At 42.3% G+C, this 25,663-nt stretch overlaps 1 protein-coding gene across 7 annotated transcripts in view; it reads left to right on the top strand.

Annotated features, from left to right (window-relative positions):
* Positions 1-25,663, top strand: part of TENM2 (teneurin transmembrane protein 2) — a 1,009,203-nt gene that overhangs the window by 900,970 nt on the left and 82,570 nt on the right. For all 7 annotated transcript variants that reach the window (XM_060094960.1, XM_060094959.1, XM_060094962.1 and 4 more), the window contains 4 exons: positions 5,513-5,723; positions 10,014-10,133; positions 13,622-13,883; positions 14,645-14,912. In XM_060094960.1, coding sequence (XP_059950943.1) covers positions 5,513-5,723; positions 10,014-10,133; positions 13,622-13,883; positions 14,645-14,912 — 861 coding nt within the window. The remainder of the gene's footprint in view (positions 1-5,512; positions 5,724-10,013; positions 10,134-13,621; positions 13,884-14,644; positions 14,913-25,663) is intronic.

The raw sequence follows: 25,663 nt of genomic DNA, 5'->3' as shown, positions 1-25,663 counted from the left end.
ATCCATGGCGCCTGAAGTGAATTGTGGGAGTCGATTTGTGCCACCCTGTCACAAAATAAAACTAAGAAAAGTAAATTTGGATCTTCCTCTGAAGCCTTTACCGCCCAAGAAAACCGGAGAGCTCATGCAGGTTGTAGAGGGAATCACTTGCATACCAAGCTGCAGGGAACAAAAGGCACCCAAGACTGACCCAAATGCTTCCATCTGGATTCTCCCAAAGCTGCCCAGTTTACGAAGATCAAAGAGGAAATAAATGAAATAAACCTCCTCTCATTCCTGAAGACTTTGCTTCCGTGTAGGAGTGATGCATGGACTCAGGCAGCCTTCCTGAGACAGAAAAGCTGTGCATGTTTCAGCCAACTCGGAAATATTCAGATGTTTGCTGTGGCTTCTCTGTAACCTCTCTGTTCACCCGTGACCCCCTTCGCCCTGAGTGGAGCATCACTAGTAGGTGTTCAGTTAAGGCTTTGAGGTTAAATCTCTTGACTGTTTAGGAACTCCTTTAAAAGTCTTGCAGAGCAAACTAGGCAGGGGGTGGAAACTGCTGACACAAACCCGCAGCCCACCCAGAAGGGCAACCTTGTGCCAGCAGTAAACAGCTGAAAGGGGCTTTGAGTCTCACAGGTAAATAGTGTAGTCCTCAGCAGCCTGCCTTGCAGGGAATGAATTCCCAGGCATCTTGTTTCTCATGTTGATTCCTTTTCAGATGTTCATCTCAAACAGCTAAACACTTCCCCAGCTGTAGGAGCAGACAGGCCTTCAGAAGTGATTAAATCTCATGGCTGCTCACACTTTCCCAGCTTGATGGGTGTCCACTGCCCTGTCTTCAGCCTCCCTTTGGGAAGGAAACATCTCCTCCTTCCGATAATGAAGAAGACAAGGGTGATGATCTCATGGGTTGCCTTTTCCTAGTTTTTCTCCAAAGCTGCTGCTCCGCCTCTTGGATAACTTACTCGGCTTCTCTGAGCCTCAGTTTCCAACTCTACAGGATGGGTGATATGGTGATGCGGGGTATAATACACAGTTTAGTGAGTGCTTGCTACACCAGGCACTCTTCCAAGTCCTGAATATGTAATAACTGCTTTCATCCTCCCAGCAGCACCTTCTAATGTTATCATCTTCTTCATTTTGTACATAAGGAAACTGAGGCACAGAGCAGTTAATTGTCCAAGGTCAGCAGCTTGGTAGTCGCTGATCTGAGATTCAAACCCAGATACCCTGACCCAGAGTCTGCAGCTTAAGGGTTATATTATTCTGCTTTGTAGGGTTACCATGAGGATTTAAATCAAGAACATATGTAAATCCTGTGCAATATATAGCATTTATTATTACTACCCATTATTATTATCTTATCACTATTTGAAAACATAGCATTCTTGCCAAGATGCAACCTACCTATAGCACATACCAGTGAATGACTCTAATCAGGGGACATTCATTTCATTTATTTTTATGTCCAGTTTTTATAAATTGAAAAAGTGGAAAACTTCAGGGAGTTTCTGGTTATAGTAATACCTACTGTTCATTGAACACATACTGTGTGCCAGACTGATACTATATCTGTCAACTCCCCATCACATAACCCTATGATATATGCATTGTTATCACTCAGTTTTAAAGGCAAAGAAATTGAGTTTTAGCCAGGTTGATTATCTTTCTAAGCTCACACAGCCAGGACCTAGAGGATTCCACAGGCCAGGCTCTTACCTCTGACGCTGTATAGATTTTTTGGCTTTTTACCTTGGGAATTCCAATCCAAAGGCTTCAATGTAGCCTTAACCTGATTTCTGCGTCACGTTGCCAGAACTGTTATGAAAGATTCTCTGATTTTCTTTATCAAAAGCAAGACAAAGAATGCCTAACCTACCATTCCCAGAAAGTTTCTCCACGTCCATATTTCTCTGAAGTGGCCATTACAATCAGCATATGACGTATGTGTGTGGAACGCAGCCAGAGCTATGATTTAGCGTGCGTTCTAACAGAAAGCACCTAGATGATAGGCGGCGGCCACATCTCACAGAGGGGAGTAAATGAGGATGTTTATTAAGCAGACGCAGGGCACCACCGTGAGCCCATGGGGCAGGCCTGGGTCACTTTCCCATAACCGCTGAGTCAGAATGGGGCCCTTATCGAAGACTCTGCAAACCTCTCTCACCAGGAAAAAAGCCAAGCAAACAAACAAATAAGGAGGTGGATAAATAAAAAAATAAATCGGGGGCTTCCCTGGTGGTGCAGTGGTTGAGAGTCCGCCTGCCGATGCAGGGGACACGGGTTTGTGCCCGGGTCCGGGAAGATTCCACATGCCGCGGAGCGGCTGGGCCCGTGAGCCATGGCCGCTGAGCCTGCGCGTCTGGAGCCTGTGCCCCGCAACGGGAGAGGCCCCAACAGTGAGAGGACCGCGTACCGCAAAAAAAAAAATAAATAAAAAATAAAATAAATCGTCCAGTGTCATAGGGGGGCTGTGCCGCTTCCATGCCCCTGTTGAATGGAGACATTGGCAGCCTCTCAGGTCCTGAACTGGCAATTCAGAACAGTTTGATTGCCTGCTTGATTGTTTGCGAGATAACTGCAAGATTGTCAGTGACAGGGTAATTTACTGAAGATTGCCATGTCAGACTCCATGCGAGGGGCTTGCTGGCATAAAGATGCGCTTCTCATGACTGACAGGCCACGGGGAGATTGGAGTGCCAGTTTCAAGTTCACAGTGTTGTCTGCAAGTGTTCGGCGGCAGCAGGCCATAATCACAAAACATGATGAGGTCATTACAGGCGTAACGTATATGCTCACACTTAGTAATGGATAGAACCCCAAATGCACCATCTCTGGAGCAGGTCAATGTAAATATGTAGGAGGAAATCATTTCTATCCTTTTTATCCCCTTTTTGTTAGCATTTGCCATCTGCTATTGCTGATGTGTTTGTAAGACATCTCCTGCCAGACAGGCCCTGGAATAAAAAGCCTGGAGTCAACAAAACAGTGGGGAAATTTGAGGTCCATGGTTTTGAAGCAGTCCCAGTCACAGAATGAGTAGCAGACTAGAGGGGGTGGGGAGAGGAAAACGTTCAGTGCTTAATAGGCAAGCCTGTCGTAATGTATTATTCGCTCCTGATGTGAGGCCCTCAAGCTGGTTGTATGGAAAGGGTTGGGGGTGGGAGGTGGCACATTCCCAGCTTCAGGAGGAAAAGGCCACCAGAGATGGATGGAACTCCTAATGGGAAGAGGCCGGTGGCCTTAAAGAACTCTATAGTGCTAATAACAGTGGCTTTCTTCTCACCTGAGAAGTTTCTGCAGTGGCTGGATGAAGCACTGCCAACATGTCTCAGCAGGATATTTTTAAATCTGAAGCAGGCATTCCGTGGTGGATTCCTTCTGTCTAATGAAGGCGCTCCATGGAAGGTGATGGTAGAGGCAGAATACTCTGCCTTTTTTATTTTCTATTTTCTTGTTCTTGTTCTGCCAAGGGCCCTGGGAGCCACTGGGTGGTCTGAACGTGGGCCTGACATGGTACCTCAGCATCATTCTGCTGCTGAGATACAGTTCTCCAGCACCGTTTCTTGGGTCTGAGATTTGCGGGCCCCTGGGGGGCACCCGATTCAACCAGCACATCGGGCTGAGGTGCTCAGAGCCATGACTTTGAAAGTCTCTAAATTTCAAGCATGCATGCCTACTCACCCTCCTGTGTCTGCGTTTCCAGAAAACTTTGTAAATCTAAATGTGTTACGAGGCACACGAGCAACATTTGCCCGCGTGGAAAATGAGAGGCTAGTTTTAGTAATTTAAAGCCGAGCAGAACACGCAACCTCCTAATTTGTTTGTTTGCTAAAAAGAAAGTAATGCATTAAAATCATTGTACATTAATTGCTAAATTACAGTGGAACTTCGGTGAAATTAAATATTTCAATTTCATTAGTGGAACCAAACGTAAAGGGTAATGCCAAAAAATTACACTGTAGTAAATGTAAAGCACACAGCCAGGCCTCGGATTCAGTGTTCCAGTTCAAGTGTTTGTTAAGTCACAGCCCAGGGTTGGAGTGCATGTTTCTGTGATGCTAATTATGGCCCCAAAATGCCTCGCTATCAAATCAGGGAGTTACATGTAAGCAAGTTACTCTCCAAGCTCCTACACTGTATATTCAATCAATTCCCAGCAGAGTGAAGAAGGGTTGGCTAACTAATCCATTCTAATAGGAATTCTAAGGAGCAAACACTGCCCTAAACACCCCCATCCTCAGCCCTAACAGACATGTGAGGAATGGAAAACAGTCATTTACTCATTCAACAAACATTTGTTGAGTGCCTGACTCCACGGTTGGCACCGAGCGAGGCATGAATATAAAAATGAATACGACACTGTTCTTTTCAAAGAGCTCATTTCCCAGACAGGAAGGCAAGCATACGGAGACAGTTAATTCTAGTACAAGTAAGTTGGCTTTAACAGCGGTTTCTAGTATTTCTTGTGCATTAGAGTCACCTGAGAATCATGTTTAAAGTGCAGACTCCAGGACCTGCTCCTGGAAGCTGTGCCTCGGGAGCTCTGGGGTAGGCCCTTGATTCTCCCCACAGGATTGTGATGCAAAACCATTCTCTGAGAACCTCTGATTCAGGGACATACAGAACGGGAATACCTAACCTAGCCGGGGCATCATCAGGAAGGCTTCCTGGAGGAGGCCGCACCTAGTCTGGGTCTTAAAGGATGAGTCATAATCTGTTTCCTCCACTCTACTGTCAGCTCCTTAAGGACAGACACCATCATTCTTTGTTTCCTGTTTTATTTCCCGAACAGGGATGGCACTCAAATATTTGTTGAAGGGTAGATGAATAGGAATCAGCTCAGGAAAGAGGTGGAGGGGCAGGAATCTAGGCAAATAAATCAGAATGTTCAAAGTCCTGCAGGCATGGGGAAGGTAGTTCCAGGAGCAATTGGGGAAACTAATGGCATATTTTGTGGGTGCTCAAGCTAAAGCCATTTCTCCACATTTCCTGGAAAGTGTCAGACTCATCACCCTGGTTCTCCCACTAGTCAACAGTACCCTCCCTGGCTTAGAGGGAGAAGAGACGGAATGCTTTTCTCCATTGAAGCAAGATTTAAGGAATCCCATGCATTTTGATGACTTGCACACCCGTTAGCACGGGCCCCTGAGATCTGGCAACAGGTAATTCTTTTGCGCTATGTTGTTTAAGAGCAACATGTTTGTTTTTATTGCCAACCACTCAAATAATACGTGCTCATGATAGAAAAAGTAGAAATTCCAGAAAAATACAAGAAAGAAAAAGAGAGAAACACACTAATCTACTACCTGGGGATAACCATTTGTCCGCATTCTCAATTATTTCCTTTCAGTCTTTTATTTCCTGTGAGTATATAGTGGAATTATACTAGGCTTGTTGTGTGAAACCTGCCAGTTCGGACCGTTGGGAAGGGTTGAGGCTGCTCGGAACAAGGCGTTAGCATCTCGAAGCAGCTTTGTGCCATGAAATCTGCTGACCCCTGGCTCTGGCTCTGCCCTTCCAGATGGCCTGGTGGACTGCCTGGACCCTGACTGCTGCCTGCAGTCAGCCTGTCAGAACAGCCTGCTCTGCCGGGGGTCCCGGGACCCCCTGGACATCATTCAGCAGGGCCAGACAGACTCACCCGCAGTGAAGTCCTTCTACGACCGCATCAAGCTCCTGGCCGGCAAAGACAGCACCCACATCATTCCTGGAGACAACCCCTTCAACAGCAGGTAGGCGCCCTAGTGTCCCCGCAGATGACTGAGGTCGCTGCTTCCCTTTCTGTCGGAGCAGGAGGAAGTGCTCCTGGTTTTTCTGTGGGCCTAGTTGGCCTGGAAACTACCCCATGGAAGCAGCTCCCTGCTCTGGTTCATAGAAGGTCCTTTCCTCTCTGTGGGTCAAGCTCCAGAGCAGAGTCCTGGTCCCTCTATGGGATTTGGTCACCTGCAACCCAGAACCTGCTTGGAGACACCTGTTGATTGCCTGGTTTCTAGATCATTTTTATGATCTATTATTTTATGACATTATTGTTATATTAAATCCCCTTTTAGAATACCTCTCATTGTGGCTCTTGTTTGATCATCACTGAAATATTTCACTCAACAGAGTATTTTTTAAAAGCAGTTATAAACTTAATAACACAACTTATCATTTGTGGCATCTTAGAGTCAAGATGATGCCAGTGGCTAGAATTTATTGAACGCCTCTGATGAGCTAGAGACTTGAAGTAGATTGGCTCTAATCCTCACAGTCACCCACCCCATCAGTTGCATCTGCTAATTGCCTACTTTGTGCTAGACATTGTGCCAGTGCGTGTCCCCTTGTCATTCCAAAATGGCAGGGGGTGGGGTGGGATGGGGGTTTCTCTTGAGTTTCCATTTGCTCTCAGTTGCTAATTTGAGGCTTATGAATATTCTAGAGGCAAATTCTGGATTTATTTTGTAATCAGCTTGGCCTCTCCTCCCCCCACCCCCGCCAGGGCAGGTTAGAAGTGTACCCCTGGAGAACAAAGCAAGGGGAAGAGTTGGCTTTGAGATACCCCCTAGCCCGTTCTGTCTTCTAGGCACTGTTTCTGATTCTGAGCGTGGAAGGAAGGATAGGAGAGGCAGGGATCTTCTTCAGGCCTGCCTGCACATCTCTGATCTCACTCTGGGTCGGACTGGGTCCAGATAACGCTGGTGTCCGCAGATGTGAGGATGGTGGGTGTGATCTTCTTGGGGGCACCCCTTCTCATGCAGAAATAAGAACTGGGAACCTCTAGGAACTAGGAACTTATCCCTGCCCCCTTACCCCTCTGACAGCCCTCTTCATGGCATCTTTCTCTTAGTTTTCTTCATCCTCACTTAGGTCTGGGCAGACCCTGAAGCAACTCGGGAAATAACACTGCTTAAGCAGGCTTCTCGCTGGTGAAGGAAATACCAGACTTTACTTCTCAGAGGAGCCCTTACCTTTATAAGTGATTGTCTTGGAGGCCCCCTCATTAGACTTTGAGGAGGAAACATCATCAGGCCATGACTGAGACTCCGCTCCTCCCTGGGAGAGCCTGGCGAGGGTGGGATGGGGAGGTGGTGGGTAATGGTACAGCCAATTAATTCTACAGCCCCTTAGAACTCTCTGGGAAGCTGTGCAGCCCCAATTCCTGGCAGCTCTTTGACTATGAGGGTTCTTAATGAGGTCACCTTGGGCCAGCAACTTTAGCCTCTCTCTGTTCTGGTTTTACTAAAAATAAAATAGAAAAGAAAAAATAATCTCAGCCCTTGTCTATTTCAGCCCCCCCACCCCCGACACCCTCTAGCTGTGTCATGTTAGGCAAATTATTTAACCTCAAACTTTATTTTCTTGATTGTTAAAATTAAATTACTACGTACAGATTATACTACACACAGTAATATTATTTTAATATGAGTAACCCTCAAAAAAATAAACCACAGATCTCAGAATGAAAAAATATTTTCTCTGCTTATTAAATCCCAGTTCTGGGACAGGGATTGTGTAGGTATGTTTCTTTTTAATTATGAACATAATTCCCATTGCCAGAGACTCGTGACAGGCCCTTGCACTAGTCCATGAGCATTTCGGTGAGGTTTGCATACAGTTTGCTTACACCGTAAGGGCATCTTTCAAAGGCTCGTGCTCTGTTTCAGTCGGCTTCCTATTAACATTTTATTATTTCTACCCTAAATCCAGTCATTTCCTCATCTCCTTTTCATACTCTTTCTTCACCTGTACCTTGAAAATCAATCTTATCCTCCTCACCAGTAGTTACCACTCCCAGAAGGCACCCTGAGTTAGAGGCAAGATGTAGGGAGCAGGCAGGGGCTCCAGAATATTTGGTAGACTATACCAGCCCCAGAGATCTGGGCAAAAGAAGCTCGCTTTAGAGAAAGCTTCTCTGAAGCTCTGAAGGTGGCAATCAGTAGCACCACCCAAATGAGCCCACGCTCCAGCATGTCGGCTTGGATGCATAATTCAGAAATGCAAAATGTTACTCCAAGACATAGGTTGAAGTTCACCAAGCATGTGAATTTCAGTGCATTATCCTCTGACAAATAATGAAAGACAAAGCTAGGAGTAAAAAAGAGCTTAATTCAAGACTGCTAAGAAGGCGTTTCCCCTAGATAATGGCATACAAAAATAACTAAAATGCCTGGACTCCACCACTATAATTTATAGAGCAGATCTCACTATCTAGATAATGTGATAATTGTTACACACCAATAATCATAAATAGAAACGAACTGATAGCATGTCTTAGCTGAATCTTTTCTGCGAATTGACTGCCTAGAGACGACAGGAAGCCAGCAGCAATGAAGAATTAGGAAAATAGAGGGTAGAAATCACAGGCAACCCAGCTCCCTTTATTCCTATGGCACTCTGCAAAGTCTTATGCTACAGGAATGATTTAAAAGAAATAACAGTTGTATAAAAAATGGAGGGGAAAAATACTCCACTGTGGGATGTACTCCCAATTTTGTTTTCTCATCACAAGCAGCTTGTACCTTGTGGTCATCAACACACATCATTGATTTTAAAATAGTGTCTAGGAAGGCCTGAAAGAAATCTTAGTCTGAGCTAAGATAAGGAAATGGAATTGAACGAAAGAATTATTTTCATAAATTAGTTTTCCACTTTCAAAAGACAGTAGCATTGTGGTTGGAACCAGCTAAAAATGGAATTCATTTGATAGGCAGCCAGTAGCAGACAATTAGAGCTGTCAGTGGAACAGTCTAAACCCTCCTGAGATCACCAAGGGGTCGGAGTTGAACAGTTGGGGGGATTGCTAATAAAAAGAGAGGTGCTTGGAGAGAGCACCCCTCCAGTTTTTGGTTCACCTGGGACTGCAGAAATAAATGCATTCCAAACATTGAGCAGACTTGGACAAGAGTCTGGCAAAGAACTGGTCAGCTTTATTACCTGGTCCAGAAATTGGGAGTGTGTCCAAGAATCTGGATGCCTGAGAACCTCTCTGCCTTCGCCAAATTGCCCAGTGGCTTGAAGGCCAACAATACAGCTGCAAACCTGCCTGGTAGGCTGGAAACTTAGTACAAAAATGGAACTTCTCATTAGCCCATTTCTCTATGAAGGTGTGTGCATTCTCTCCCCATGGATTTTGAGTAGACTATTGTGGCATCTCTATTGCTTTATGGGATTTCCCAGAAGGAGCTTGTTGAATGCTGGCATCTTTGGGAAAGTTCTAATTACTATGATCTGGAGAGCCGGGGGCTTTCTCTCATGGTGGCAAAAAGTTGAGAGGTATATACCACCTCCCCGCTCCCCTGCCCCAAATCCCGGTAGCAGGAATTTGATGTAAGAGAAATACATAGTTACATGGAATCCAGAATCCAAGATAGTTCTACCAGAAAAAAAAAAAAATTCTCTAATGCTCTCTTTTCCTCGGGATGCCATGGATTGTGAGAAATTTTGCTCTTAAAGGGCAACAAAAAAAATAATGTATGTATACGTCCCAGCCTCATAAAAAACCTTTGTGTGCTCCCACCACCCAACCCCCCACTCCCTCTGTCATCCCAGCCTGGAGGAGAAGAGTAACAGTGCCTTCCTCCACAGCCAAAAAAGGAAATGAGTAGGCAGATGGGGAAGCTCTCACCCGAGGATAATACTCTCCGTGCCAGGCTAAGGCACAAACATGGTGATGAGGGGCAGCCTGAAGCTCGGGCCAAGCAAAAGGCAAGTGATGTCAAGAAACGGAGTGAGGCTGAGGGCAGAGGGAATGTGCACAGGGGACCCCATCGCCCAGCAGAATGACTGAAGATGCTGCCCGTGGATTTCACCCCAGACTGTTCCTCGGGGACTGCCAGCATTGAGACATCCCTCTGGCCCACATGTCTCATCGAGATGTGATCGATCGTGTGAAGCCAGAAGTTCATGTTTAAAGGTCTCGTCCTTGCCTTAGGGACCAGATGAGGATGGGGGGTGGGCAATGGGGAAGGGGAACTCTGCGACACCCCCTTGTCCCCTTGTTCTCCTGCCTGGGGCTCAAAAGCTTGTGTTTCTCTTTCTCTCAGCTTGGTTTCTCTCATCCGAGGCCAAGTCGTAACTACAGATGGAACTCCCCTGATTGGTGTGAACGTGTCTTTTGTCAAGTATCCAAAATATGGCTACACCATTACCCGCCAAGATGGCACGTAAGTAGCTTTGTGGGGCTCCACTTACTTAGGACTGAGGCTGCAAAGAGACAGATGGTGCTGTTGGCTTGGAACCACGTGCCTCCCCCTTGTGGCCTGGGGGGAGACCCACCAGGCCAGATCTCTAGGGAGAATCCCCCCCATATATATATATATAATTTTCTTAGTATGGTCTCAGAAATGGAAAATAACTAGAATGGCCAACCTCTCCAGGGCTGCCCACAGCAATGCTTTTTCCATGGCAGGTAAATGCTTTTCCGTGTGTGTGTGTGTGTGTGTGTGTGTGTGTGTGTGTGTGTGTGTGTGTGTGTGTGTGTGTGTGTGTGTGTGTGTGTGTGTGTGTGTGTGTGTGTGTGTGTGTGTGTGTGTTGGTGTTGAGTGTGGCAGAGGCCAGAAGGAAGAGAGAGTAGCTCTTGGAACCTCACTCCTATTTTATTTTAAATCAAAGGCAGTGCAGGGTGACAAGGATCCACATGCCCCAGTGTCCTGTGGTGAACCCCTTCTGCTTTCATCTGTGGCTTTAGGAGTTGTGTTATTTTTGCTCCTGTTTTGAGGGGGTGGGATGTAATCAGAGAAGCCTAATTAGATACATTTAGCCGTCACCCTGCGGTGTGAAGGAGGCAACCTTTCCCTATTATCTTCTGATTGAAAACCCGCACCCATGCAGCCTCCACCAAGATGAAAGCTGTCGTTTCCTTAATCCGTTGGGCATGGACTTGAAATTTAAAGAAAAAGATAAAAAGAAGAAACGAAATCTGTGGGAAGGGGAAAACAAGTCACCCACCCTAGCCTTAAAACACACACAGACACACTGTTGTATTCGATTCCAAATGAAAGAGGAGACGGTTGATATAAATCTGATGCAACACTTTTTCTATAAAACTGGAACCTGGAAAATCATAAGTGTATCATGTGCTGTGAATCTTGCCTTTCTCTGGTGAAGAATCTGGTCTTTTTTTTTTTTTTCCCCCTTTTTGCGGTATGCGGGCCTCTCACTGTTGTGGCCTCTCCCGTTGCGGAGCACAGGCTCCGGACGCGCAGACCCAGTGGCCACGGCTCACGGGCCCAGCCGCTCCGCGGCATATGGGATCCTCCCAGATCGGGGCACGAACCCGTATCCCCTGCATTGGCAGGCGGACTCTCAACCACTGCGCCACCAGGGAGGCCCGAATCTGGTCTTTTTTTCCTAATGTCCTAAGGTAGCCTTGCAGGTAGTTTCAAAAATCACCAGCCCACAGTAGCCCTGTCCTCCTATTTTCACCTCTGAAACCAAATATTCTCGGTATTCACTAGGTGCAGGCAATTCTAATTAGCTGAAAGCACTAGGACTGTGAAGGTGTACGATGCTGAGCTGCCTCCGTGCTTGTTCATTCTTAGAAGCCAGTGATCTTGCCCTGTAAGTCCTGTGACGACACCAGAGGACATTTCTGAGTCCTTGGCCTGATGTTTCTCACCACCTTATGCCGCCCCATCCCTCTCAGCTGCTTCCTGACTAATTATCGCCTAAATCCACTTCCCAGCTCATCTATCCAACCTCATGGATCGGTGATTCTTCAGCTTGTCCAGGTAGCAAAGCCCTGGAAGTCACAGGATGTGTTTGGAAATGCTCCGAGGAATCCCACAGTCTGTTGTGTAGTGGTGTGTGCCACAGACATGAGTGGTTTAATGCTATCATCCCAACGAGGAACAGTTTCACTTCAAAACATTTGACTCTCCTGTACCCTATACAAAACTATCCCCGGGTGTCCCTGGTGGTGCAGTGGTTAAGAATCTGCCTGCCAATGCAGGGGACACAGGTTTGAGCCCTGGTCTAGGAAGATCCCACATGCCGCAGAGCAACTAACCCCGTGCACCACAACTACTGAAGCCTTTGTGCCTAGAGCCTGTGCTCCACAACAAAGAGAAGCCACCACAATGAGAAGCCCACGCACTACAACCAAGAGTAGCCCCCGCTCGCCGCAACTAGAGAAAGCCCGCGTGCAGCAACGAAGACACAATGCAGCCAAAAATAAATAAATTAAAAAAAAAGCGTCCCCAGCAGCGTGCATGTCCCAAAATAAAATATAAACAAATTAATAGAATAAACTCTTCCACCATGATATTTACCTTAATATTCATATGTTCCATGTTCACTCATTTTATGTCTATTGAAAAACACTAAAAGTGTTACCAAAATTCAGTGAAGCCAGTGAGTCCGTATATTTTCATTGAGTTTTTACTGTGATCCAGGAACTCTGCTAGTTGCTGGGGATTCTGAAGTGTATACAAGGGGGTACCACTGCCCTCAAAGAGTTGAGATCCCGGTGGAGGAGTAAAGCACAAAATTGAGAGACTTCTCTCCATTAACGTTCTTTTCCATTAATTGGGGGAAGAACTACCTTTATTTTACTTTACTAGTAATACACTTCCATCCAGCTCTGGAGGAAAACAGGAATATAGTTTAAGAACGATTGTCAAAAATATCAGAAATAGTAAGAACCATTTCATCCAAATGCCAAATAAATTTGTGTTTTGGAAAAAAATATCAGAAACAAGGCAAAATGGATGAAGGGGGTTAAAAAGTCCACACTTCTAGTGATAAATAAGTCCTGGGATGTATGTATAACATGATGACTATAGTTACTATTACCATATTGTATATTTGAACGTTGCTGAGACAGATCTTAAAAGTTTTCAGCACAAGGAAAAAAAATTGTAACCAGGTGTGGTGATGAATGGATTTATGGTGGTGATCATTTCACAATATATACAAATATCAAATTATGTTGTACACCTGAAACTAATATAATGTTATATGTCAATTGTATCTCAAAAAAAGTTAAGGTTCTGTGAAACCAAAAAAAAAAAAAATCAGAAACAGTGCAGGTTGATGAAAAGAAAGCTTTCATGAGCCCCTCCCTGTGTCCTAGAATCCAATCATTGTAACTCCACGATGTAGTGAAGACTCCTGTTAGCCTAGCACGATGCTAAATGCTTTACACCGGGGGCGGTGGGAGGAGGGGGCCACAGATTTTCTGTAAAGGGCCAGGTAGTATCTATTTTAGGCTTTGATGCCATATGGTTCCTGTTAAAACTACCAGGCTCTTCCACTATAGGTCAGAACAGCTGGAGAGGATAAGCCAATCAATGGGCGTGGCTGGGATTCCAATAAAACTTTTTACCAAAACAGGTCGTGGGCCGGCTTTAGCTCATGGGCCGAGTCGGCTGACCCCTACTTTGAATTCATCACAATATTTCATCCTCTCAGCCACACCGTGACATCGGTATAATTCTTCCCATTTCACAGATGAAAACACGGGGGCTGAGAGAGGGTTAGCAGCTTGCTCACAGTCACACAACTAGTAAATGGTAGAGTTTGGGTTCCCACAAAGCCCATGTTCTTCTGCCTGCTCTGCCCCTCCCACTACCTTCAGCCTGGAGGTCAGAGCACCCACGTGGTCTGCTGGTGAGTCCACCCCTCTCAGTGAGTTCACTTACCCCCTCTCCAGGTTTGACCTGATCGCCAATGGCGGCGCCTCCTTGACCCTGCACTTTGAGCGAGCCCCGTTCATGAGCCAGGAGCGTACCGTGTGGCTGCCGTGGAATAGCTTTTATGCCATGGACACTCTGGTGATGAAGACAGAGGAGAACTCCATCCCCAGCTGTGACCTCAGTGGCTTTGTCCGGCCGGATCCAATCATCATCTCCTCCCCGCTGTCCACCTTCTTCAGCGCTGCCCCTGGGCAGAATCCCATCGTGCCTGAGACCCAGGTAGGAGCACCAGGTACCAGGGTGGGACTCTCAATACTGCCCTGACCCAAACTGGCTGGCTGACTTCCTCCCACCATCTCTCTCTGCCTGGATAAGCCAGAAACTAATATTAAGGGGGAGGGACAAAAAGTAAGAACGCAGTAGAATTTGTAGTCACTGGAGAGAAAACTGAATCCCTCCTGGACATTCCAGATGTTTCTAGACTTTAGCAGTCACTGGAGCTTTTAATAGAATAAAAACAGTACACATATGTGCAACCCACCTGCAAATTGCTTTTTATTCCTGTTAGTCACAGAGATACATGATAAGAGGCGCTTTAATGATCTACATCAGTGTTACGACAGAGGGCATATTACATTATTGCCTCCCTGTTGCTTTATAGCAATTGTCGGTGGAAGTTGCAGGTTCATATAATTACAGCCTCTTGTGGCCTCCTTGCATGCAACTAGCAATAAAGCCTGCTGTTCTTATTTACATCTTTTGCCAACAGCGTGGTTTTAAAAAGAAACACAACAGTGACCAAGAATAATTATTAATCCAAAAATCATAACCTCAGCCACTTTGCTCCGTAGTGCAGGATAAAGTTTTGGTTGTTGGGGTTTTTTTTCTCTCTTCTCAGCCATGGAAAGTGGTTCTTGCACTCCCCCATAAGGCGTGATGCTTCGGTGAGGGTGGTAGCAGACAGGTAGCCTTGGGTTGCAAGCAGCCCAGCTGCCGGGGTGCCTTTGATGCAGTGTATCTACCTTGCGTTTCCTCTCCAGGTTCTTCATGAAGAAATTGAGCTCCCTGGTTCCAACGTGAAGCTTCGCTACCTGAGCTCCAGGACCGCAGGCTACAAGTCACTGCTGAAGATCACCATGACCCAGTCCACGGTGCCCCTGAACCTCATCAAGGTTCATCTGATGGTAGCTGTAGAGGGGCACCTCTTCCAGAAGTCATTCCAGGCCTCTCCCAACCTGGCCTACACCTTCATCTGGGACAAGACGGATGCCTATGGCCAAAGGGTCTACGGACTCTCTGATGCTGTTGGTATGTTTCAGTTTCAACCCCTTATTGATTCTTGGATTTAGGCATGCATTAAATCAACTTGTATTTATTGAGCTCCTAGTATGTGCCAAGAACTATTCTAGTAGCTAGGGAGGCAGTGGTCCATAAGTCCATAAGCAGACAAGCGTCCTCTTCCATGGACTTCCTCTTCTACTGAGGGATCGAAATAGTAAACACAGCCTGGACAAGAAAATATCAAGCAGCGTTAGGTGCTAATATGAAAATAAAAATGTGTTGTATACTGGGGAAGAGGGGCAACGGTGGGTGGGCGTTCAGGGAAGGTTCCTCAGCAGGTGATGTTTAAACAGAGACTTGAATGAAAAGGAGCCATGTGAAAATCAGGAAAAGAGCATTCTTTTCCTGGCAGAAAAAGAGAAGAGGGAGGTGTTTTTGAAGGACAAACATAGGCCGGTGTGGCTGGACTGTAGTGGACAGGGAGACTATTTGAGATGGGGAGAGAGGTGGGCAGGGGCTCGATCATGTTCCAGAGAGAACACTCTCAGGTGGCACAGAACCAGAGAACCAGAAGACGGAGCTAGAGGGGGCCTGAAAGCCACATGCTATGTTTCAGGCTTTGCCTCTGAGGGAATCACGTGATTTCCCACTTGGGAAAGACCAGCATAAGAGAAGGATCGTATCGTTATCGGTCTTTGAAGAGTTGTGAGCTGTGGATTCATATCAACCTACCCAGTATATTTTCTTACTTGTAGAAAGCTGTCTGGGATTAATTAAAATCCAGAATCCTGTATTTTCTTCACCAGTAGGCTTGTGGTTTTCAAGAACTGCAATAAGTTACCAAAATAAGAAACCAGCAAACTCAGAAATTTTCACTGTAATTGGCAGCCAGTGTTTATCAGACACTCCCTTGCTGCAGAGCATTGTGCTAAATCCTTTTGTCTTGGGTGACCTCTCAATAACCCTATCAAGTAGACCCTCTCATAATCCCCATTGTGCAGATGGGACCAGAGGGAGAGGGTAAGCAAGTTGCCTAAAGTCACAGGCCTAGCAGGCTACACATGCTCAGAATATTGCCCTTGTGGTGTGCTTCGTCAATGGGTGGAGTTAATAACTTAAAGACAGTAGTAAGTTATTGGAGTAACGAGTGCATTTAAATATAAACAATGGCTAATTTAATAAATATTATGTCAGGCTTTAGCCAATATCAAAATGATAGCCAACATCAAAAAGAAGACTGAATATCATAATGCACCGCATGTACTCCAGCTCCTACCGTTATCAACACATCTTGTTTCTTCCTTACCTTCATCCACTCCTCCGCCTCCCATATTTTTCTGAAGCAAGTCCCAAACATCAAATCATTTCATCTGTAGTATATCAGAGTGTATCCTTAAAAAACACTTTAAAAGCATAACAACAATATCACAACAAAGAAACAATAAGTTCTTAATATCGAATAGCCATTGTTCAATATTTCAATTGCCTTATGAGTATCATAAAATAAAGTAGTACTTTATTTGTTTGAATCAGAATCCAAATAAGATCTACCTTTTGCAACAAATTTTTTGTTGTTATATAGGTTTCAGGTTTACAGCATTATAATTTGACATCTGTATACACTACAAAGTAATCACCACCACAACGGTAGTTAGTACCCATCACCATACAGCTGACCCCCTTCACCCATTTTGCCCACCCTCCAAACCCCTTCCCCTCTGGTAACCACTAATCTAACCTGTGTATCTCTGAGTTTCTTTTTGTTTTATTTTGTTTGTTCATTTGTTTTGTTTTTTAGATTCCACATATGAGTGAAATCATTCAGGATCTATCTTTCTCCTTCTGACTTATTTCACTTTAGCATAAAACCTTCAAGGCCCATCCACATTGTCACAACCGGCAGGCTTTCATTCTTTTTATGGCTGAGTAGTAGTCAATTATATATACCGCAATTTCTTTATTCATTCATCCATTGGTGAACAGTTAGGTTGTTTCCATATCTTAGCTATTGTAAATAATACTGCAGTGAACATAGAGGTGTATATATTTTTTGAATTAATGTTTTGGTGTCCTCTGGATATATACCAAGAAGGGAATAGCTGGGTTCTCTTAAATTTTTTTAATCTGTGGTTTTCCCTTTCATTGCTAGCTCATTTTTCTCAGTTTTACTGAGAAATAATTGACATACATCACTGTATAACTTTATGACCTACAGCATGATAGTTGATTTACTTATATTGTGAAATGATGAGCACAGTAGATTCAGCTAGCATTCGTCTTCTCATAAAGATACAATAAAGAAGAGAAAAAAGGAAAATTGTGATGAGAACTCATAGGATTTAGTCTTTCAACAACTTTCCTGTATTTCATACAGCAGTGTTAACTCTAGTCATCATGTTGTACATTACATCCCTAGTACTTATTTATCTTGTATCTAGAAATTTGTACCTTTCCACTACCTTCATCCAATTTCCCCTTTCCCCACTCTCTGCCTCTGGTAAACTTCAAGTTTGATATGTTTTTCTATGAGTTTGTTTTGTTTTTAGTTCCACATATAAGTGAGATCATACAGTGTTTGTCTTTCTCTGTCTGACTTATTTCACTTAGCATAATGCCTTCAAGTTCCATCATGTTGTTGCAAATGGTAGGATTTCCCATTTTTTATGGATCAGTAATATTTCATTGTGTGTATATATATATACACACACATATGTATATTGTATGTATGTGTATATATATATCCATTATATATATGTATACATATACACACACACACATATATATACACACACACACACACATACTACAGTTTCTTTATTCATTCATCCATCGGTGGACACTTACATTGTTTCCATATCTTGATTATGCTGCTATGAACATGGGAGTGCAAATATCTCTTTGACATAGTGTTTCCATTTCTTCAGATATATTCCCAGAAGTAGAATTGCTGGATCATATGGTACTTTAATTTTTAATTTTTCAGGAACCTCCATACTGTTTCCAGTCCCACCAACGTTGCACAGCGGTCCCCTTTTCTCCACATCGTCACCACCATTTGTTATCCCTTGTCTTTTTGATGGCCATTCTAATAGGCATGAGGTGTTATCTCATTGTGCTTTTCGTTTGCATTTCCCTAATGACCAGTGATGTTCAGCATTTTTTTCATGTATCTGTTAGCCTTTTGTGTATCTTCTTTGGAGAAATGTCTATTCAGGTCCATTTTTTAATTGGATTATTTGGGTTTTTTGCTATTGAGTTGTATGAGTTCTTTATGTGTTTTGGATATTAACTCCTTATCAGATCTACAATTTGCAAATATTTTTCCCATTACATAGGTTGTTTTTTCACTTTTATGGTTTCTTGTGCAGAAGCTTTTTAGTTTGATGTAGTCCCTCTTGCTTATTTTCGATTTTGTTACTTGTGCTTTAGGTGTCATAGCCAAAAAAATCATTACCATGACCCATGCCAAGGAGCTTTATTCCTGTTTCCTTATAGTTTCAGGTCTTACATTTAAGTATTTAATCCATTTTGGGTTAATTTTTTTAAGTGGTATAGATATGGGTCCAGTTTCATTCTAGTACATGAGAATATGCAATTATCCTGGCACCATATATTGAAAAGACTGTCTTCTTCCATTGAGTATTCTTGGCTGCTTTGTCAAATATTTGTTGACCATATATGCATGGGTTTATTTCTGGGCTGTCAGTTCTATTCCAATTGTCTCTTTGTCTGTTTCTATGCCAGTACCATACTGTTTTGATGACTATGGCTTTATAATATAGCCTGAAATCAGGAAGTATGATGCATCCTACTTTTTTCTGCTTTCTCAGTATTTCTTTGGCTACTCGGAGTCTTTTGTGGTTCCATATAACTTTTAGGAGTGTTTTTTTCTGCTTCTGTAAAAAAAATTGCTATTGGAATCTTAATAGGAATTACATTGAATCTATAAATGGCTTTTGGTAGTATTGACATCTTAACACTCTTAATTCTTCCAGTCCATGTACACAAGATACCTTCCATTTATTTGTGTTTTCTTTGATTTCTTTTGATGTCTTGTAGTTTTCAGAGTAGAGATCTTTCACCTCCTTGATTAAATGTATTCCTAAGTATTTTTTGATGCTATTATAAATGGGATTTATTTATTTTATTTCTTATTCAGAAGATTCATTTTGGTGTATAGGGATGCTACTGGTTTTTGTATGTTAATTTTGTATCCTGCAACTTTACTGAATTTACTGATTAAGTCTTAACTTTTTTTTTTTGAGTCTTTAGGATTTTCTATATATAAAATCATGTCATTGGCAAATAGGGACAATTTTATTTCTTCCTTTCCAGTTCTGATACATCTTATTTATTTTTCTTCCCGATTACTCCAGTTAGGACTTCTAATACTATGTTGACTAGGAGTGGTGAGAATGGGCACTCCTGTCTTGTTCCTGATCTTAGAGGAAAAGCTTTCAACAGTTTTCCATTGAGTATGATGTTAGCTGCGGGCTGGTCATATATGGCCTTTATTTTGTTGAGTTGGGTTTTTTCTATGCCTATATTGTTAAGAGTTTTTATCATGAATGGATGTTGAGTATTGTCAAATGCTTTTTCTGCATCTCTTGGGATAATCATATGATTTTTTTCTTTTATCCTATTAATTGGATTATCACATTGATTGATTTGCATATGTTGAACCATCCTTGCATCCCAGAGATAAATCCCACTGGATCAGGGTGTATGATCATTTTAATATGCTGCTGAATTTGATTCGCTAGTATTTTATTGAGAATTTTTGCATCTGTACTTATCAGGGATACGGACCTGTATTTTTCTTTTCTGATAGTGTCCTTTTCTGGTTTTGGTATCAGGGTAATGCTGGCCTTGAAAATGAGGTTGGGAAAGTGTTCCCTCCTCTTTGATTTTTTGGAAGAGTTTGAGAAGGATTGGTGTTGATTCTGCTTAAAATGTTTGGGAAAGTTCACCAGTGAAGCCATGTGGTCCTAAGCTTTTCTTCATTGGGAGATTTTTGATTACTGGTTCAATCTCTTTACTAGCAACTAGTCATTCAGATTTTCTATTTCTTCCTGACTAGCAATTGGTCATTCAGATTTTCTAATTCTTCCTGATGCAGTTTTGGTAAGTTGTATGTCTTTAAGAATTTTTCCATTTCTTCTAGGTTGTTCAGTTTGTTGGTGTATAGTTATTCAGAGGAGCCTCTTATGATCCTTTGTATTTCTGTAGTATAAATTATTATCTTTTTACATCTTTATTGGAGTATAATTGCTTAACAGTGGTGTGTTAGTATCTGCTTTATAACAAAATGAATCAGTTATACATATACATATGTTCCCATATCCCCTCCCTCTTGCGTCTCCCTCCCACCCTCCCTATCCCACCTGTCCAGGCAGTCACAAAGCACAGAGCTGATCTCCCTGTGCTATGTGGCTGCTTCCCACTCGCTATCTACCTTACATTTGGTAGTGTATATATGTCCATGCCTCTCTTTTGCTTTGTCACAGCTTACCCTTCCCCCTCCCCATATCCTCAAGTCCATTCTCTAGTAGGTCTGTGTCTTTATTCCTGTCTTACCCCTATGTTCTTCAGGACATTTTTTTTCTTAAATTCCATATATATGTGTCAGCATACAGTATTTGTCTTTCTCTTTCTGACTTACTTCACTCTGTATGACAGACTCTAGGTCCATCCACCTCATTACAAATAGCTCAATTTCGTTTTTTTATGGCTGAGTAATATTCCATTGTATATATGTGCCACATCTTCTTTATCCATTCATCTGATGATGGACACTTAGGTTGTTTCCATCTCCGGGCTATTGTAAATAGGGCTGCTATGAACATTTTGGTACATGACTCTTTTTGAATTATGGTTTTCTCAGGGTATATGCCCAGTAGTGGGATTGCTGGGTCATATGGTAGTTCTATTTGTAGTTTTTTAAGGAACCTCCATACCGTTCTCCATAGCGGCTGTACCAATTCACATTCCCACCAGCAGTGCAAGAGTGTTCCCTTTTTTCCACACCCTCTCCAGCATTTATTGTTTCTAGATTTTTTGATGATGTCCATTCTGACTGGTGTGACATGATATCTCATTGTAGTTTTGATTTGCATTTCTCTAATGATTAAAGATGTTGAGCATCCTTTCATGTGTTTGTTGGCAGTCTGTATATCTTCTGTGGAGAAATGTCTATTTAGGTCTTCTGCCCATTTTTGGATTGGGTTGTTTGTTTCTTTGTTATTGAGCTGCATGAGCTGCTTATAAATATTGGAGATTAATCCTTTGTCAGTTGCTTCATTTGCAAATATTTTCTCCCATTCTAAGGGTTGTCTTTTGGTCTTGTTTATGGTTTCCTTTGCTGTGCAAAAGCTTTGAAGTTTCATTAGGTTCCATGTGTTTATTTTTGTTTTTATTTCCATTTCTCTAGGAGGTGCGTCAAAAAGGATCTTGCTGTGATTTATGTCATAGAGTGTTCTGCCTATGTTTTCCTCTAAGAGTTTGATAGTTTCTGGCCTTACATTTAGGTCTTTAATCCATTTTGAGCTTATTTTTGTGTATGGTGTTAGGGAGTGATCTAATCTCATACTTTTACATGTCCCTGTCCAGTTTTCCCAGCACCACTTATTGAAGAGACTGTCCTTTCTCCACTGTACATTCCTGCCTCCTTTATCAAAGATAAGTTGACCATATGTGCGTGGGTTTATCTCTGGGCTTTCTATCCTGTTCCATTGATCTATCTTTCTGTTTTTGTGCCAGTACCACACTGTCTTGATTACTGTAGCTTTGTAATATAGTCTGAAGTCAGGGAGCCTGATTCCTCCAGCTCCGTTTTTCGTTCTCAAGATTGCTTTGGCTATTCAGGGTCCTTTGTGTTTCCAAACAAATTTTGAAATTTTTTGTTCTAGTTCTGTGAAAAATGCCAGTGGTAGTTTGATAGGGATTGCATTGAATCTGTAGATTGCTTTGGGTAGTAGAGTCATTTTCACAATGTTGATTCTTCCAATCCAAGAACATGGTACATCTCTCCATCTATTTGTATCATCTTTAATTTCTTTCATCAGTGTCTTATAACTTTCTGCATACAGGTCTTTTGTCTCCTTAGGTAGGTTTATTCCTATTTTATTCTTTTTGTTGCAATGGTAAATGGGAGTGTTTTCCTGATTTCACTTTCAGATTTTTCATCATTAGTATATAGGAATGCCAGAGATTTCTGTGCATTAATTTTGTATCCTGCAACTTTACCAAATTCATTGATTAGCTCTAGTAGTTTTCTGGTAGCATCTTTAGGATTCTCTATGTATAGTATCATGTCATCTGCAAACAGTGACAGCTTTACTTCTTCTTTTCCGATTTGGATTCTTTTTATTTCCTTTTCTTCTCTGATTGCTGTGGCTAAAACTTCCAAAACCATGTTGAATAAGAGTGGTGAGAGTGGGCAGCCTTGTCTTGTTCCTGATCTTAGTGGAAATGGTTTCAGTTTTTCACCATTGAGGATGATGTTGGCTGTGGGTTTGTCATATATGGCCTTTATTATGTTGAGGAAAGTTCCCTCTATGCCTACTTTCTGCAGGGTTTTTATCATAAATGGGTGTTGAATTTTGTCGAAAGCTTTCTCTGCATCTATTGAGATGATCATATGGTTTTTCTCCTTCAATTTGTTAATATGGTGTATCACGTTGATTGATTTGCATATATTGAAGAATCCTTGCATTCGTGGAATAAACCCCACTTGATCATGGTGAATGATCCTTTTAATGTGCTGTTGGATTCTGTTTGCTAGTATTTTGTTGAGGATTTTTGCATCTAAGTTCATCAGTGATATTGGCCTATAGTTTTCTTTCTTTGTGACACCCTTCTCTGGTTTTGGTATCAAGGTGATGGTGGCCTCGCAGAATGAGTTTGGGAGTGTTCCTCCCTCTGCTATATTTTGGAAGAGTTTCAGAAGGATAGGTGTTAGCTCTTCTCTAAATGTTTGATAGAATTCACCTGTGAAGCCATCTGGTCCTAGGCTTTTGTTTGTTGGAAGATTTTTTATCACAGTTTCAATTTCAGTACTTGTGATTGGTCTGTTTATATTTTCTATTTCTTCCTGATTCAGTCTTGGCCAGTTGTGCATTTCTAAGAATTTGTCCATTTCTTCCAGGTTGTCCATTTTATTGGCATAGAGTTGCTTGTAGTAATCTCTCATGATCTTTTGTATTTCTGCAGTGTCAGTTGTTACTTCTCCTTTTTCATTTCTAATTCTATTGATTTGAATCTTCTCCCTTTTTTTCTTGATGAGTCTGGCTAATGGTTTATCAATTTTGTTTATCTTCTCAAAGAAGCAGCTTTTAGTTTTATTGATCTTTGCTATCGTTTCCTTCATTTCTTTTTCATTTATTTCTGATCTGATTTTTATGATTTCTTTCCTTCTTCTAACTTTGGGGTGTTTTTGTTCTTCTTTCTCTAATTGCTTTAGGTGCAAGGTTAGGTTGTTTATTCGAGATGTTTCCTGTTTCTTAAGGTGGGATTGTATTGCTATAAACTTCCCTCTTAGAACTGCTCTTGCTGCATCCCATAGGTTTTGTGTCGTCGTGTCTCCATTGTCATTTGTTTCTAGGTATTTTTTAATTTCCTCTTTGATTTCTTCAGTGATCACTTCGTTATTAAGTAGTGTATTGTTTAGCCTCCATGTGTTTGTATTTTTTACAGATCTTTTCCTGTAATTGATATCTAGTCTCATAGCATTGTGGTCGGAAAAGATACTTGATACAATTTCAATTTTCTTCAATTTACCAAGGCTTGATTTGTGACGCAAGATATGATCTATCCTGGAGAATGTTCCATGAGCACTTGAGAAAAATGTGTATTCTGTTGTTTTTGGATGGAATGTCCTATAAATGTCAATTAAGTCCATCTTGTTTAATGAATCATTTAAAGCTTGTGTTTCCTTATTTATTTTCATTTTGGATGATCTGTCCATTGGTGAAAGTGGGGTGTTAAAGTTCCCTACTATGAATGTGTTACTGTCGATTTCCCCTTTTATGGCTGTTAGTATTTGCCTTATGTATTGAGGTGCTCCTATGTTGGGTGCATAAATATTTACAATTGTTATATGTTCTTCTTGGATCGATCCCTTGATCATTATGTAGTGTCCTTCTTTGTCTCTTCTAGTAGTCTTTATTTTAAAGTCTATTTTGTCTGATATGAGAATTGCTACTCCAGCTTTCTTTTGGTTTCCATTTGCATGGAATATCTTTTTCCATCCCCTCACTTTCAGTCTGTATGTGTCTCTAGGTCTGAAGTGGGTCTCTTGTAGACAGCATATATATGGGTCTTGTTTTTGTATCCATTCAGCCAATCTGTGTCTTTTGGTGGGAGCATTTAATCCATTTACATTTAAGGTAATTATTGATATGTATGTTCCTATTCCCATTTTCTTAATTGTTTTGGGTTCGTTATTGTAGGTCTTTTCCTTCTGTTGTGTTTCTTGCCTAGAGGAGTTCCTTTAGCATTTGTTGTAAAGCTGGTTTGGTGGTGCTGAACTCTCTCAGCTTTTGCTTGTCTGTAAACGTTTTAATTTCTCCATCAAATCTGAATGAGATCCTTGCTGGGTAGAGTAATCTTGGTTGCAGGTTTCTCTCCTTCATCACTTTAAATATGTGCTGCTAGTCCCTTCTGGCTTGCAGAGTTTCTGATGAAAGATCAGCTGTTAACCTTATGGGGATTCCCTTGTGTGTTATTTGTTGTTTTTCCCTTGCTGCTTTTAATATGTTTTCTTTGTTTTTAATTTTTGATGGTTTGATTAATATGTGTCTTGGCATATTTCTCCTTGGATTTATCCTGTATGGGACTCTCTGTGCCTCCTGGACTTGACTATTTCCTTTCCCATATTAGGGAAGTTTTCAACTATAATCTCTTCAAATATTTTCTCAGTCCCTTTCTTTTTCTCTTCTTCTTCTGGAACCCCTATAATTCGAATGTTGGTGTGTTTAATGTTGTCCCAGAGGTCTCTGAGACTGTCCTTTGTTCTTTTCATTCTTTTTTCTTTCTTCTGCTCTGCAGTAGTTATTTCCACTATTTTATCTTCCACGTCACTTATCCGTTCTTCTGCCTCAGTTATTCAGCTGTTGATCCCATCTAGAGTATTTTTCATTTCATTTATTGTGTTTTTAATCGTTGCTTGATTCATCTTTAGTTCTTCTAGGTCCTTGTTAACTGTTTCTTGCATTTTGTCTATTCTATTTCCAAGATTTTGGATCATCTTTACTATCATTATTCTGAATTCTTTTTCAGGTAGACTGCCTATTTCCTCTTCATTTGTTAGGTCTGGTGGGTTTTTATCTTGCTCCTTCTCCTGCTGTGTGTTTTTCTTTCTTCTCATTTTGCTTATCTTACTGTGTTTGGGGTCTCCTTTTTGCAGGCTGCAGGTTCGTAGTTCCTGTTGTTTTTGGTGTCTGTCCCCAGTGGCTAAGGTTGGTTCAGTGGGTTGTGTAGGCTTCCTGGTGGAGGGGACTGGTGCCTGTGTTCTGGTGGATGAGGCTGGATCTTGTCTTTCTGGTGGGCAGGTCCACGTCTGGTGGTGTGTTTTGGGGTGTCTGCGGACTTTTTATGATTTTAGGCAGCCTCTCTGCTAATGGGTGGCGTTGTGTTCCTGTCTTGCTAGTTGTTTGGCATAGGGTGTCCAGCACTGTAGCTTGCTGGACATTGAGTGAAGCTGGGTGCTGGTGTTGAGATGGAGATCTCTGGAAGATTTTCGCCGTTTGATATTATGTGGAGCTGGGAGTTCTCTTGTG

The sequence above is a fragment of the Mesoplodon densirostris genome, chromosome 3, assembly GCF_025265405.1.
Source record: "Mesoplodon densirostris isolate mMesDen1 chromosome 3, mMesDen1 primary haplotype, whole genome shotgun sequence".
NCBI classification, from domain to species: domain Eukaryota; kingdom Metazoa; phylum Chordata; class Mammalia; order Artiodactyla; family Ziphiidae; genus Mesoplodon; species Mesoplodon densirostris.
This window is presented reverse-complemented; position numbering and strand designations above follow the sequence as displayed.